At 39.0% G+C, this 14,933-nt stretch overlaps 1 protein-coding gene across 9 annotated transcripts in view; it reads left to right on the forward strand.

Moving 5' to 3' along the window:
- LOC139465749 (centaurin-gamma-1A-like) overlaps positions 1–14,933 on the forward strand; it is a 97,923-nt gene extending 82,990 nt beyond the window's left edge. For all 9 annotated transcript variants that reach the window (XM_071247593.1, XM_071247594.1, XM_071247595.1 and 6 more), the window contains 7 exons: positions 342–419; positions 1,687–1,765; positions 2,523–2,640; positions 3,030–3,140; positions 5,273–5,360; positions 6,379–6,546; positions 7,148–14,933. In XM_071247593.1, the coding sequence (XP_071103694.1) occupies positions 342–419; positions 1,687–1,765; positions 2,523–2,640; positions 3,030–3,140; positions 5,273–5,360; positions 6,379–6,546; positions 7,148–7,348 (843 nt within the window). In that variant the 3' untranslated portion in view covers positions 7,349–14,933. The remainder of the gene's footprint in view (positions 1–341; positions 420–1,686; positions 1,766–2,522; positions 2,641–3,029; positions 3,141–5,272; positions 5,361–6,378; positions 6,547–7,147) is intronic.

Here is a 14,933-nt window from a genome sequence, read left to right on the forward strand (position 1 = left end):
TATCAAGTTTCTGAACTTAAGTTATGTGGGGGGCATTTGGTTAATCTTTATCCAGTGGTTAGCAGGGACACCTAACATTATCAAGGGGCATAACTTTACCTGAAACATTTACTAGCCTAATAATGTTAACATTATTATAAGGAATACCCGGAATATTGTTGAGTGTGACGTTCAACAACAGCCAAACAAATAGTCATGCGCCTAAAATCCCTGACATTTTTTAGTTTGACATGTCTGTTTCAAAGAAAATCTGTTTTAAATTCTTTATTTCAATGTAATGACAAGTTGATTTCTTTGTAAGAATCAAGGCTATTGTTAAAGTTTCTTCCAACCTTTTTCAGGAGAGGGATGAGTGGGTGTGTGCCATCGAGCAACAAATTCTTACTAGTCTTCAAGGCAATGATAGCTCAAAGTCAAAGGTAAGTGGATTAATTTTATAGTTGTACCAACTCATGTTGCTGTTGTAAGAAGAAAAGCCTTATTTTACAGTACTGTGACCATATATTAGATGAGTACAAGAGATTGAGGATTAGCTTATTATTAAACCATAATTGTTCTTGTCGTAAGATGAATTCCTCTTTAGGAAAGTGGAATATAACTTTAAGTTTATGTAGGTTTCTTCCAGACAACAGGGACGGTCGGGTAGCCTAATGGTTAAAGCGTTTACTCTTCACGCCGAAGACCCGGGTTCGATTCCGACATGGGTACAATGTGTGAAGCCCATTTCTGGTGTCCCCTGTCATGATATTGCTGGAATATTGCTAAAAGCGGCGTAAAACCATACTCACTCACTCTTCCAGACAACAGGTCTTACAGTGTTCTCAGTAGTACAGAATAATAAACAACTAAGTTGCCTCCCTTGCCCCCTATTTACTATAACACAATGAGTGACATCTTGGATTTCATGTAGTTGCCGGATATCAAATACATTCAAGTAGAATTGAATAGGCTGTAATGATCAATAGCTTTCACTCCTTGTCTGGGAGGGTACCAAGTGGCCCAGGGAGCCATTGTACAATGTGATCTTAGTGCCAAGGTGTTCGTAACTCCCATACCTTAACATTGACTTGCGACAGTCGTGGCACTGAGGTTATTTTGTACAATGGCAACCCATGCTTGCCGTAAAAGGCAACTAATGGGATCTGGTTGTCAGGCTCGCTGACTTGGTTGATGCATGTCATCGTATCCCAGTTGCGTGGATCGATGCTCATGATGTCAATCTCTGGATTGTCTGGTCCCAACTTAATTATTTACAGACTGCTGTCATGTATCTGGAATATTGTTGAGTGTGTCGTTAAACAACAATCAACATCAACAACTTGTACAGTGGCACCTAGTGGTCTATGGCACTGCAATTTGCTGTGCAGAGTTGCATCCCGTAGGCTTGCCAGAAACCTATGATCATGGGTTCAAATCCCGGTTTTGCCCTAGTTCTATCTTTCTATGTGTATCAACTCCACGACAGTACTTGTGGGTTTAACCAAGGTGGTCAACATCTCAGACATGCATCACTTGGGGAATTCCTCAACATCAAGCTGACACGCCATGATATTTCTGAAATCTTAAATACTGGGCAAGGCAGCGTTAACCCAAACTCACTCCCTCAACCCGTGGGATGATGTTGACAGTTTATTGGACTGAGACTAAATGGTGATTAGAAATGCAGTATAGAAGTTTGTTTTCCAGGCCTTGACAGACGTAGCAGGGATGCAAGCGATCCGAAGTGTGAGGGGAAACAATGCCTGTGCAGACTGTGGCTCTCCAAGTAAGACACAACGCTAGAGTCGCGGACACATGTCACCAATCTGTTGATACTGGGTTTTCCACTTCTTTCGGGGATCATGTGACAAAGGACACTCTAAGAACAAAATGGCAACTGTCATTTATATCTTGATAACATCTCGAAAAGTATGCAAAGTCTACATCGCTAGATTGCCAGCTTGTTATGAACAGAATGGAGTTAAGTCGTGTGCCGATTGGTTACGATGCCCTTGGCCGGGTCTTCTCGCGTCTGCAACAGATAGAGGATATTTAGTAAGGGTAACATGTCCTGTGTCAAGAGATTCTCATGAGTTAGAATCCTGAGTGCTCTCTCAAACCAGAATATGAACTACTATTATAACTATTAGAAATGAATGAATCTTGTGACCTGATAAAATAATTCAAACTACTGATATTTTCTGTTTTGAAATCATGACCATTATGGTTAAGGCAAATGATTGGTTGACGATATTCCTGCATGCGTTTAGTCTTGTTATGTTATAACCTTGATTGGTATGATATTGTGACGGACAATGCAGGTAGTCAAATTAGATGGGTCTTGAGAAGTCCAGATTGACTTATCAATATTTGAGACGAACTGATGATTGATCCTATTGTCAAACCATGCCTGTTCAGTGTTAGTAATTCCTGCTGGATCTGTGAGTGCATCTATGGCTAAACTGATGGACTAGTGGTGTCACTGATGGTGGTGTCACTGATGGTGTGGCACTGATGTTTGTACGTGACTGGCTCTGTTTCAGACCCTGACTGGGCTAGTATTAACATGGGAGCTCTGATCTGTATAGAGTGTTCAGGCATCCACCGCAACCTAGGAACTCACATCTCCAAAGTTAGGTCACTGGACTTGGATGAATGGCCGTAAGTACAGATAATTTGTAACTGGGCAACAAATGTAATATTATAATAAGGTTAATAGAATAAAACATTTTCAATTTTGAATGAAAAATACTAAAATTTGAAATCCAGCATACTGATGATTCACTGAATAATTCATATTTGTAATTGTGTAATAAATGTATTGTAATACAGTTGACAGCGTAAAAAGATAACATTTTAATATTTTGCATGAAAAATACTGAAGTTTGGAAATTAAATGTACATGTACTTTTAACTGCAAATTCGTAAAGATGTGAAGTGTTATTGCAGCCTTCAGGAATCAGTTTGGCATCCCTGGACATTATTTAGAATATATTATGTCCATATCTTTATTATTTTATCCTCTCAAGTACGTTTCATTTGTTGATTAGTCCGGAGGTGACGAAGGTGATGACAGCTATTGGCAATAGTACGGTCAACTCTGTGTGGGAAGCTAGTGCTGGTGCTAAGGAGAGGACCAAGCCTACCCAGTCCTCCCCCAGGTAACACCCACAGGCTTTTAGCATCGTTAACACCCCTGGGGATCCCGGGGAACGCCGAGGGGCTTCTAGCATCGTTAACTACCCTGGGGATCCCGGGTAACGCCCAGGGGCTTCTAGCATTGTTAACGTCCCTGGGGATCCCGGGTAATGCTGAGGGGCTTCTAGCATCGTTAACACCCCTGGGGATCCCGGGTAACACCCAGGGGCTTCTAGCATTGTTAACACCCCTGGGGATCCCGGGTAACACCCAGGGGCTTCTAGCATTGTTAACACACCTGGGGATCCCGGGGAACGCCCAAGGGCTTCTAGCATTGTTAACTACCCTGGGGATCCCGGGTAACGCCCAGGGGCTTCTAGCATCGTTAACGCCCCTGGGGGTCCCGGGGACGCCCAGGGGCTTCTAGCATCGTTAACACCCCTGGGGGTCCCGGGTAACGCCCAGGGGCTTCTAGCATCGTTAACGCCCCTGGGGATCCTGGGTAACACCCAGGGGCTTCTAGCATTGTTAACACCCCTGGGGATCCCAGGGAACGCCCAGGGGCTTCTAGCATTGTTAACACCCCTGGGGATCCCGGGTAACACCCAGGGGCTTCTAGCATTGTTAACACCCCTGGGGATCCCGGGTAACGCCCAGGGGCTTCTAGCATTGTTAACACCCCTGGGGATCCCTGGGCAGGTCCATTGTTCTCATTGCATGTCATAAGAACGACCCTGTGGGGATTCCAGGCTAGAACTGGTCCCCAGCATCCTATGCTGGTCTTATGAGGTGATCAAATGGATCGGGTGATCAGTGGCTTGGTTAATTGCGTGACATTGACATCAATGGTGTGAATCGTTGCTCACAATATCAATCACTGGATTGTCTAGTCCAGGTGCTATTATTTGCAGCCACATTCATATAGCTGAAATATTGCTGAGTGTGGCGTTTAACAAGAAACAAACAAGTGTAAGGGCGGACAAATGGGCTTCAGGTGGTTTCACTGTGAGACCTTGTTGATAGGGTGTTCTTGGCATAGATTCCTGCTCTTGCTATCAACCACTTGATGCCTGACTCAGAATTATTTACCCATTTATCATACTATAATACATACTTGCTTTCAATGTAAGTTTTGTTTATATTCATGCTGACGTGTGAAGATCCGGGGTAGAATAGGTTTTCAGCAACCCATGCTTGCTGTAAAAGGCGACTATGCTTGTCATAAAAGGTGACTAATGAGATTGGGTGGTCAGGCTCGCTGACTTGTTTGATGCATGTCATTGATTCCAATTGCGTGGATCGATGCTCATGATATCAATCACTTGATTATTTACAGATGCCGTCATATAGCTGGAATATTGCTGAGTGAAGCGTTAAACAACAAACAAACAAAACAAAAATTATAGTCATACTTGTACTTTGATACAGGATTTTTGACAATATGTTTGGCTTACTGCTCTTTAACAACATATGCTGAAAGATATGTGAAAATATATAATTTCTTTGAAAACCTTACCTCTGTGACATCATAGCCATAATTTCCTGTTATGGGCCTTACTCGCACAATAAAATGTTTACATTTTTCAACAGATGACTGCCCAAATATCTAAAAGTTGTGAGGCAAACCCTATCCTCCGCACTAATACAACTAAGCATGCACGAGGCAGGAAACGTCACTTCTTTCCTGTGTGTCCAGATGTAAACAATCAAAACATTCTCGGTATCAAAATTGACCCATGAAGATTCGGGGTAGAGACAGGGTCTTTGGCAAACATATTCTTGCCATAAGTGGCAACTATGCTTGTTGTAAGAGGTGACTAACGGTATTGCGTGGTCAGGCTAGCTGATTTGGTTTGTTAATGTCATCATATCCCAATTGTGTAGATTGATGCTCATGATGTCAATCACTGGATTGTCTGGTCCAGACTTGATTATTTACAGACTACCATTATTTAGCTGAAATATTGCTATGTGCAGCATTATACAACAAACAAACAAAAAACAAAATCATTGTCATGCTTGTACTTTGATACAGGATTTTTGACAATACGTTTGTCTTACTGTAGCGTAAATCAACAAACAGTTTATAAATTATATACAAAAGTGAAAATACATTCACATTGATGTAAAGCACAATTACTGATGACTGTTTCAGAGATGAGAAGGAGAGATGGGTTAAGTCCAAGTATGAACTTAAGGAACTATTACCACCACTTCCCTATGTGGATATCCCAGTTAACCAGGTAAGTAGGCCAGCTGCATCTAGGGATACCGCAGCAGCAACAGAACAGGAATATGCACACCTCAAACCAGGACTGAACGTGTTCATTTGTGCACAACGTAGCCAAGTATTACTTTGTCATTATAGTTTGTCATTGGAACTGAAAGTTTCATACAGTTACGATAGGTCCCCAGCAACCTATGCTGGCCATAATAGATGAGGGGCGGTTGGGTAGCCTAGTGGTTAAAGCGTTCGCTCGTCACGCGGAAGACCTGGGTTCGATTCCCAACATGGGTACAATGTGCGAAGCTCATTCGGGTGTTCTGCGCCGTGATATTGCTGGAATATTGCTAAAAGCGGCGTATAACCATACTCACTCACTCACTCATAATAGGCGATGTAATTGATTGGGTGGTCAGGCTTGGTGACTTGGTTTTTTTGGCATGTTATCGTAGAGTGGATATATGAATCACTGGATTGTGTGATCCAGACCAATTATTTACAGGCCGAAGTATTATAGCTGGAATATTGCTGAGGGCGTCGTTAAAGAACAAACGAATAAAACAAAATTTCATAAAACATTTTTCATGCGAACACAGTTTTCTACATAATATAATTGTGGTGATTTTACTATATTGTGCCAATAACTACCTCTGGAAACTGTTCCCTGGCCTGCAGTTGCTGGTCAGAAGAGGCAACTCAGTTGGATCAGGTGGTCAAGCTTGGTGACTTGATTACGTATGGGCAGCCATGATAAAGCTAGCATATTGCTAACTTCGGCATAAAACAACTAAGAAAGAAATGTTATTCGATGCAGTCTATCTGCTTTAAACAGCAAATACACCTTTTTACCACTGCGGAAACCTTACTCTGCAGACCACGTCTGTTGTCAAGTGGTACACACGTATGTGTGAATGCATTTCGCTATATAAGTGCAATAATCTTGGACGCTACGTTAAACCCCATTTTCACCTCACCTCACCTCACCTCACCTCACCTCACCTCACCTCACCTCACTCTGCGGCTTCTGTTTTTCACAGCAACTGATTGATGCTCTGGTCCGTGAGGATATCCGAAATATTGTCATAATCCTGGGTCATGGTCAGCCTGAGGACATCAATGCCCCGTACAGTAAAGATGATGGCCGAACAGCACTTCATATAGCTGCAGCACTGGGAAATGTAGTCTTTGTGCAGTTGTTGCTATGGGTGAGTCGGAGGACATGATGGATTAAATAGGGAATTATGTACAGGGGTCATTGATTGGAGATTTCCATATTGATATAGCAACTCAAAAGCAACACGATATATCAATATATTGCAATGATAACACAAGTTGATATATTTGATATCAAAAGACATGAGGGTGAGACTCGATTATCATCCAGAATCATACTTTCAACTTTTTGTAAATGGAAGTAACCAGTGTGTTGAGTGCAAGCAGTACAGCTAACCAGCTTCAGTGGCAAAGAGATTAGTATGTCATTTGGTTGTGATGTCATGGTAACTGAAGCAAAGCATTGTGATGCAATTTCTTTAGCGATATCTTCTGTGGAAGCTGTTTACAAAGATAAATACATTTGAGCTAGTTTAGAAATGAAAAAGGGGCGGTCGGGTAGCCAAGTGGTTAAAGCGTTCGCTCGTCATGCCGAAGACCCGGGTTCGATTCCCGACATGGGTACAATGTGTGAAGCCCATTTCTGGTGTCCCCACTGTGATTTTGCTGGAATATTGCTAAAAGCGGCGTTAAACCATACTTACTCACTCACTCACTCATTAAAAATGAAAAGCAATTTTGTTTCATTTCCAGAATAATGCCAGCGTGAAGGTGGTGGACCATGAAGGCCGGAATGCTCTGTGGTATGCCAAGAGTTCCGGATCCACAGAATGTGTAGAGCTCCTAATTAACAATGGCTGTCCTGAGCATCCAACATTGCCACGGAGGAGAGGCAGTGCTCAGCCCTCGGGCAAAAATGATGTATTTGACAAATTGCCTGCAAGTGTTATTTGAGCAGTTACCACAGACAGAAAAGACACCAGTGTGAAGGGCACAAGCATTGATTATTCCTGGAAACCACACACAAATATCAGTCCCATTGCAGTCCCAGTGCGACTTGGTGTTGTCAATCGGGTTCAGCCACCAGAGGGTATGTCAGGTTTCGATATGACTTTGACAGCGGTGATGGCATATGTACGTACCTAAGTGTCGAAGGTGATTAGCTAGATTGCCTTAGTTTGACGTACCAGCCCATAACGCATGTGTGTTAATGTTTCGCTGCTTAGCCCTGTTTCAGTTGCACACTAGTAGAGTGTGACCAGTGCTAAACAGTCTCACTGCCTTTAGCTGACCTCGGCGTTAAGTGCAACAGAGGAAAGATGATGGATTGAACACTACTGCCAACTGAGCAGTGATCTCCATGATCGAGGTCACGCTTGAGGTCATGTGACATCCTCATTCAGTGGGATCACCTATGCCTTCCCAGAACCCCTGAGGCAAAATGGTGGCTTAGGATGGGACAATCCAAGGTAACTGAGGGAAGTTACCGACTACAAGCGTTATAATGTTGTGATAAAGAGACCGTGTAAATTATTCTGTATGGAGATATGCAATCATATCTTGTGACTTTCTGTAGGGATTCCCTCACGTGTCTGCCCTGGTCACCAGAAGATAGCAATGCATGCTGGTTTATCAACAGTAGGAGTCAGTGTGAATCTTGCTATCATCATCACTGTGTATCGTTTTAGTTAGGTTATCATGCTCATGTCACAAGAACTGGATTTTTTAAAAGGATTTTTTTTATTTTTCATCTCTTCCATTTAATATGCTGTGAAATCGTCTTATCACTGTGGCATGAATAGTAGTGTTTTCAGTTGTGTTAGGTTACAGAACCAATGAGTTGTGTTAATCTGGTTTAAATGATGTTTTGATTGTTGGCATTTTTTTGGTGAAAAGTTTTTCCTACTAATGGACAGTTGTGTAAAGGCACAAGCATTTAAGTCAATATGTGACACTAATCATATGAATGCATTTTCATGTGAAATGTTGAAATAGTTTATGAAACTATGCTGTTAGTTGAGAGTGCAATATTGATTTTGAGTGGAGACCAGGGTAGACAACTCTTGTTTCATTTAGGTATTCTTGAAGTGTGCTCATTTTCTGAGGTTTTATCTCAACTGTGGTGTGGAGAACTCTCAATAGTGCCATCTTATGAAGAACCAGCTTACCTTAAAATAGCTCGATTTTTATTAATATCCTTGAATAACATTATGATACGTTCTGTCAAATTTAATCTTAAATGGAATTCATTATTCTTTGTGGTAAAATCATTATATCATATCAACATAAGCAATTCTTTAGCAAATGCAGTGTCAATATATACTACTCACAAGATGTTAAAGAACACCCAATTGTTTTTCATATGGCTACAGTTAATTTCTCATGGCCTTGAAGTGAAAATCAGGTGTCCTTTATATCTTTTGAATAGTATATTGTTTTGTCTTGTGAAGGAGTTGATCTCTGTGTCTGTGTTTCCCAAACTGTTGAGAGTCATCTTCACCTTGGTACTAATTGTCTGACAACTGTTTCTGCAATATAAGTGCTGGCTGATATAGATAGTATCTTCCTACAACTAGTTGTCACAGTATTGACCTGTTGGTCTAGGCAGCAGGCTCTTGCTTTTGTTACTTTGTTGATCTTGAATCCTATACCCCTTGTCGGCATTCGACATTTACATTTTGTTGTCCTATCATGAAATCCCATCGTCATATGAACCTGTCCGAATTCATTCTCTATTCAATCACGTTAATCAATAGATAGATTGATCTCTTCCCGTTTCAGCATTGTGTTAAAAGTTTGTTATTTGAGCTAATCTGTGCAAAGTATGAAACACCCTGTTTTGTAGTTGTTGTTGAAATAGTTGATCACTGCTGCATTTCATGTTGACTTTAACCAATCAGGATGTATCTGTGAAGCTAGTCACTCGATGTCCACTAACAGCCGTTACTTTAAGCAGGTTTATAAACATGACTAATTAACTATTTGCTCAGGTGTTAAACACACCTCTTCACAAGGTTGTCGTATGTTAGGCTTGTAGCAGTGTCTCATTTTGTGACTGTTACAGTTAAAATGTTATTTAAATATGGTTGAAGCATTAGATTTAGTCATGATCAGGGCGATCAGGGCATTTAGTGTAGAAACTACACAGGGTCCGATGTGTGAAGTTAGCGCAAATGTACATCAGAATAATGTGTTGACCTTTTTCTTGAAACAGTATCAGTGTTCATATTACTTTGTAATCCAATATATCTTTTATATTCCATTATACAGTTTCAGAGTAGGTGAATATTTCAATTGTAGTCAAATAGAAAGGTTAAACGGTCTTAGGAAAAATGCTTCAGTTACCAAGGAGGAATATTAAATAACCTTGTAACCAAACAGATAGACCTAGTGATGGTAAGGTATTTTGGACCAGCTCTTTAAAGCACCTAAATGACTACCTGTAAGTTATGGTGTAGGGAATACGGAAATTGAAATAGAACATGTATAGAATGAACAGTTGTACTTTGGTCAGGCGTAGCGCACATATTACCACAATGGCAAACAAAAGCTGAACATAGTAGAAAAACATTTCTAGGAATATTTTTTTTCACTGAACTTTTCCAATAGAGCATATTTTTAGATATTTGTTCACTCACTGTAAGTTGTTGAAAGTAAGGCAGTTGTTTGTTTGCAGCATATTGATAGATTTAAAGAACACATGCAGTAGTTGTCAGTGCTTGCTCAGGAAACGCCATGGGAGTTGCTTAGTATTTCCTCTAGATAGTGAGAAATCAAGCAAGTTGGAATTGAATGTATGCATTCATTAGATACTTATTTTCATACCGTTCCCTTGTTCATGCATTAATGATTGAGTAATTTTGATTAGTTCAGAAAACTTGAATAGAAGTCTCCTTGTTTAAGAGCATGGTGACATATTGATAGAAAAATAGGATAGGATTTACTAGGGAATAACAATTATTGGGCCAATGGACCTTTCAAGATCAGAACTGAAGGGTTGTGTTTATAAATGGGACAATAACCCCATTCCTGAGAGCTGATGTCCTCTAAGCATGAATTCTAATAGGTAGACAATAGCTTTGTGAATTGTAAATCAAATTATTTTTGAATGGCTTTATCTTTGACGACTTGATTTCCCATGTGCCAAGTGTCTGCTTTTTGACCTGATCTTCCTGCACTGCTAAGCTGCAACATCACGTTTTGCCTGGATTGATTAATTCAGTGGATAGTTTGTCATCCCCTCCAGTCATCCTTCCATGTGTCTGAAGTAGCTGTCTTTTGTGTCATTCGGTTACTAGTGACGTCAGCTATTGGCGGTTCTAAACTTCAGAAAACCAGAATCTTCATTTTGGTCATGATTTTTGCATAGACCATTCTATTCTGATGCTGTAGGGGTGTTGTGTAGCCTAGTGGTTAAAGCATTCATAGCCACACAAAAAGTACAGGTTTGATTCTGCACATTGGTACAATGAAATATATTTTTGGTGTTATGTGCTGTGATATGGCTGGAAAATGGCTAAGAACAGCTTAGGACCTAACAGTCAGTCCAGTATGGCGACCTAAGTTGATCAAGAAAGGCATATTTTCACATGCTTTATGAAGGAATCATGTAGCAGGGTAATGTCTGCTTCTCTGCTGTTTGAGGTTTTTCTGAAGTAGCTCCATCGAGGAGAACTAGAACTTTGAAAATGAGTTGTTTTAGTAGCTAGATGTTTCTTTTGGAGAAGTAAGTTACAAAAATGTGTATGTGTTAAGGAGTTCTAGAATCCTTAGCCAACAACAACTTAATTGTTTATTTATGGTGCGTTCAAACCACAATTCAAATTTGAGAAGTGTGTTATATAGAAGAAAGATAGGTTGTTACAGGTACAGTATATGCTACTCAAAAGAAGTTAAGGACCCGATTCTTTCATATTACAGTTAATGCCGAGGAATTGTCATTATTAAGCAGAAGAAATTGCTGATTTATTGAATATAGGACTGTTTAACTGTTTGCAGTATCAGTGAAAACCATGATATTCCAACAGGTTTATTCTGGAGTCTCTGATACGGTAAGGTAGGGTATTAAGGTACAATTTGCATCCAACTGTGACACTTTCTAGAACCTACACCCACAACTAGGTCATCCCACAGCATCTACACATGTAGTTTGCAAGTTGAATGTTAAGTTAGATGTTTTCTTTGACACGAATGATCTCAACTAAAGATTTTGATTACTTTCAAAATTGTCAAGAAATCTCAAACATTTTCATTTTCAACAATTTTGTGGAAATACAAGTGAAACGGGTTATGTTGTTAAGTTTCAGTCACTGTAATATACTTCTCGACATTTGCTGAGGACCACACCTTTGATTAGAGCAGGGATAGAAATAAGCGCTAGCCTGCTAGCCTGAGCCACTTTCGCTAATGTTAAAGGTATCCTCAGGGCTGGTAGAATTTCGAATATTTTGGGGATGTTCTTATATGTTATCACTGTCTTGGTTAATTCCCATCCATGTAAAGATGTCTTATGTTGATCCTTAGCAAATGTTGAGTAGTATATATGGCTTAAGCACTTATTTTGTGGTTCTTCTTAGATAGATATGGCTATGCAAAATCCCATTTCTCAGGAAGCTGATTCAAAGGAAATTTCTTTGGTAAGAGGAACTATTCACGTTAGGTAGGAATCAGAACTTTTTCTTAAGTTAATTGTGTACTTCTTAGTGATTATTGATACTTTTAGATTGTGGGCCTGCTTAGAAAATATTCTCCTTCCCGACAGTCTTCATTTTCATGATTTCTTATTACTGTAAATCTGGAAAGTTTTGTGAGAAGGAAATTACTGCTAAAAAAATGTGATTGAAACAAAATCACAATAGTTTTATGGCACAGTTATATTTTGTAAGACCAACAATGAACAAAAAAGGGTAAGGTGCACATTTCTACCACACATTGTCAAACCAGCCACTGCATGATTAAATGTATAATCCCTCCCATCATGTGTTTCTTTAATCACACATTGTCATTCAGCATCAATAGTCTACTGGGGAAAGTTCACTAACCTGTCACATCGGGTCTAGTTGCTCACACAACACTGAGAAGTATTCCAGATGTACACCAGCCAGTCTATAGAGCACGATAGTAGTAGATAATCACACTACTCCAGTCCTCCATGTCAACACATGCATCTATAGTTTAAAAATCACGAACTGACCCCAAGTTACCATTTCATCACCCTGCTTCCTACTTATACAAAAATAACTCAAGCAAAAGTAGCTTTAATCTTTTGTAATCTTCAGATGCAGTTAAGGCTATTGTAAGGCACTCACAATAATTAAATACATTTCACTTCAACACATCGAATGAGTCTTGAAGCACAAAATATTCACAAATGATTCTGATTTAATATGACTGTTCAAGTTAAGTTTCAATATCTTGCATGCTACTTCATGACTTCGATATATCGCCAGTCCTACAAAGTATTTGTATAAGTGTGGAGTTGCTTTCACAATTTCCTGTATGTTCTACCTCCTCTTATGGCCATTATGACTTTATGCAAATAGTGAAACACAGTATCTCTATGATAAACTTGATCTCAAAACATACATTTCACAGACTATTACGTCACTGAAATATTCTGAGAAAGGAGTGTGTATTCAAATTGGAAATAATCTTTTCTCCTTATTTAATGGTTTGGAGGATATCACTGAATAGATGTGGTTAATGCCTTAAATCATTGCCCAGATTCTGGGCAAATTGTTTTAACACAGCTATGTAACAAAAGTGAACCACCGAAATTATCTCCCTTGCAAGCATATAGCTAGAGTTGTTTCCCTTTGATAATGTGTAAACCCTAATGTATAACTTTATTATTCACCATCATCATACATTTGTTATCATTTATTCTAATTAAGTTATATCCAGGTTATCAACAACATTTATTTCATTCATGCTAGTGTATAGTAGATCCATAAGAAGTCCTATTTATTTGTGTGCCATTTATGGAGACTGGCAAAATTCGCAGTGCAATTGTTGTTAAAATGCTAAAATATTTTGTTCGTCCATATGTACATAACATGAGCTGTTCTTAGATTATACAGCAATCCTAGATGTACATAGATCTTAGTATGGCTATAATTTTAGACTACTTTCTATTTTTTTCTTCTTTTTTTATATTAAAGAAATTAGGAACTGGCTACTTCTTAGATCTCAGTTGCTCCCACTGAAAGCTATTACTATGCCGCAATTTGGTGCCATTTTGAAAAAATGGCATTTAGAAGCAAATGTTTTTTTGTAAACTTATCTCCATGTGACAATGAACTGTGAATTGTGTTTTACTTACACTGCAGTATGTGTACCAAACATTAAATTAAACCTGCAGTTTCTACTAAGCATGATAAGTGCCATGAAAGCTGGAAATAAGAATGAACTGATAGGTCAGGCCACGCCAAATTATTTGCCTGAATACAAATCTGTATTTGGGGAAAATGAGGTGATTATTATAAACAGATATTCGATATGTTGTGGCCTTATGTGTTTCAAATTAAGGAATCATGCTTAATCACTACATAGAAAACAATAGAAAGTGTGGTCTGTGCTCTGATGTGGAAGATTGTGCTGACAAGATAGTTTTTTCACCGTCGAATAGAAATGAAATTGCTATAATTTCTAACTACTACTAATAATGTGTATTGTTAAAATTTGAAGCTTTCAGTATTCGTTGATATTTATGACCTGTGAAGTAGGTTCCCAATCTTTAGATGCTTGAAATAACTCCTATAGCCTTGCTCACAATAAATCATATCAGTCGTCGTTCATTGTATTTCTATGCATACCTTTGCAAAACTTACTTGATTTTAAAACTTTCTCAGTAAAGTCTGTACTTTTTTAAATGTTTATCAATATTTTACCTATCTTGTTTTATTATTATTATTATTATGATTATGATTATTATCACGACAGTTGTTTTTCCCCCAGGCTGCATGAAAGGATCGATGTAATAATCGATTTTGATATCCCATTTTCAAGAATTAACCATGCACTGCTTAGGTTGATATTTGATATTGTTTAAAGTTTATTTTGATCAACTAACTTACATACATTGAGGAAAGGGCATGGTTTTTTTTTTTGTCTTTTATTATTTAAATATTTTACAGTTCATATTCTATTTGTAAAGTTCTTATTTTAGACTGCATCCTTTCTGAATTGAACAAAGTTGTACATTTGCCATGTGTGTTGTACTTAAGGTCCTGACATTGTACATCTTCTGAAGACATTATTAACATACATACAATTCTTTATCTCTATCCTCCAAGCTCTTTGATGTTTTATCAGCTGATTTTAGAAGCATGTACAAAGACTTGTATTCCTGTGAGATTTCGCTACTGGGGCGGGGTCACATCTTCAACAGTCCGTCGCCTGTACCCACAATGCTTTGACCGAAAAACAGTTGACGTCATCTGAAAGCTTTCTACATGTTGGACTGTGGACGTCAACTTGTGTAGATATTTTATACAACCAGGGGCTGATGTACAAATAAACAATACAACAAAGTGGATAA

The sequence above is a fragment of the Haliotis cracherodii genome, unplaced genomic scaffold, assembly GCF_022045235.1.
Source record: "Haliotis cracherodii isolate W230 unplaced genomic scaffold, xgHalCrac1.p SCAF_18, whole genome shotgun sequence".
Lineage (NCBI taxonomy): Eukaryota > Metazoa > Mollusca > Gastropoda > Lepetellida > Haliotidae > Haliotis > Haliotis cracherodii.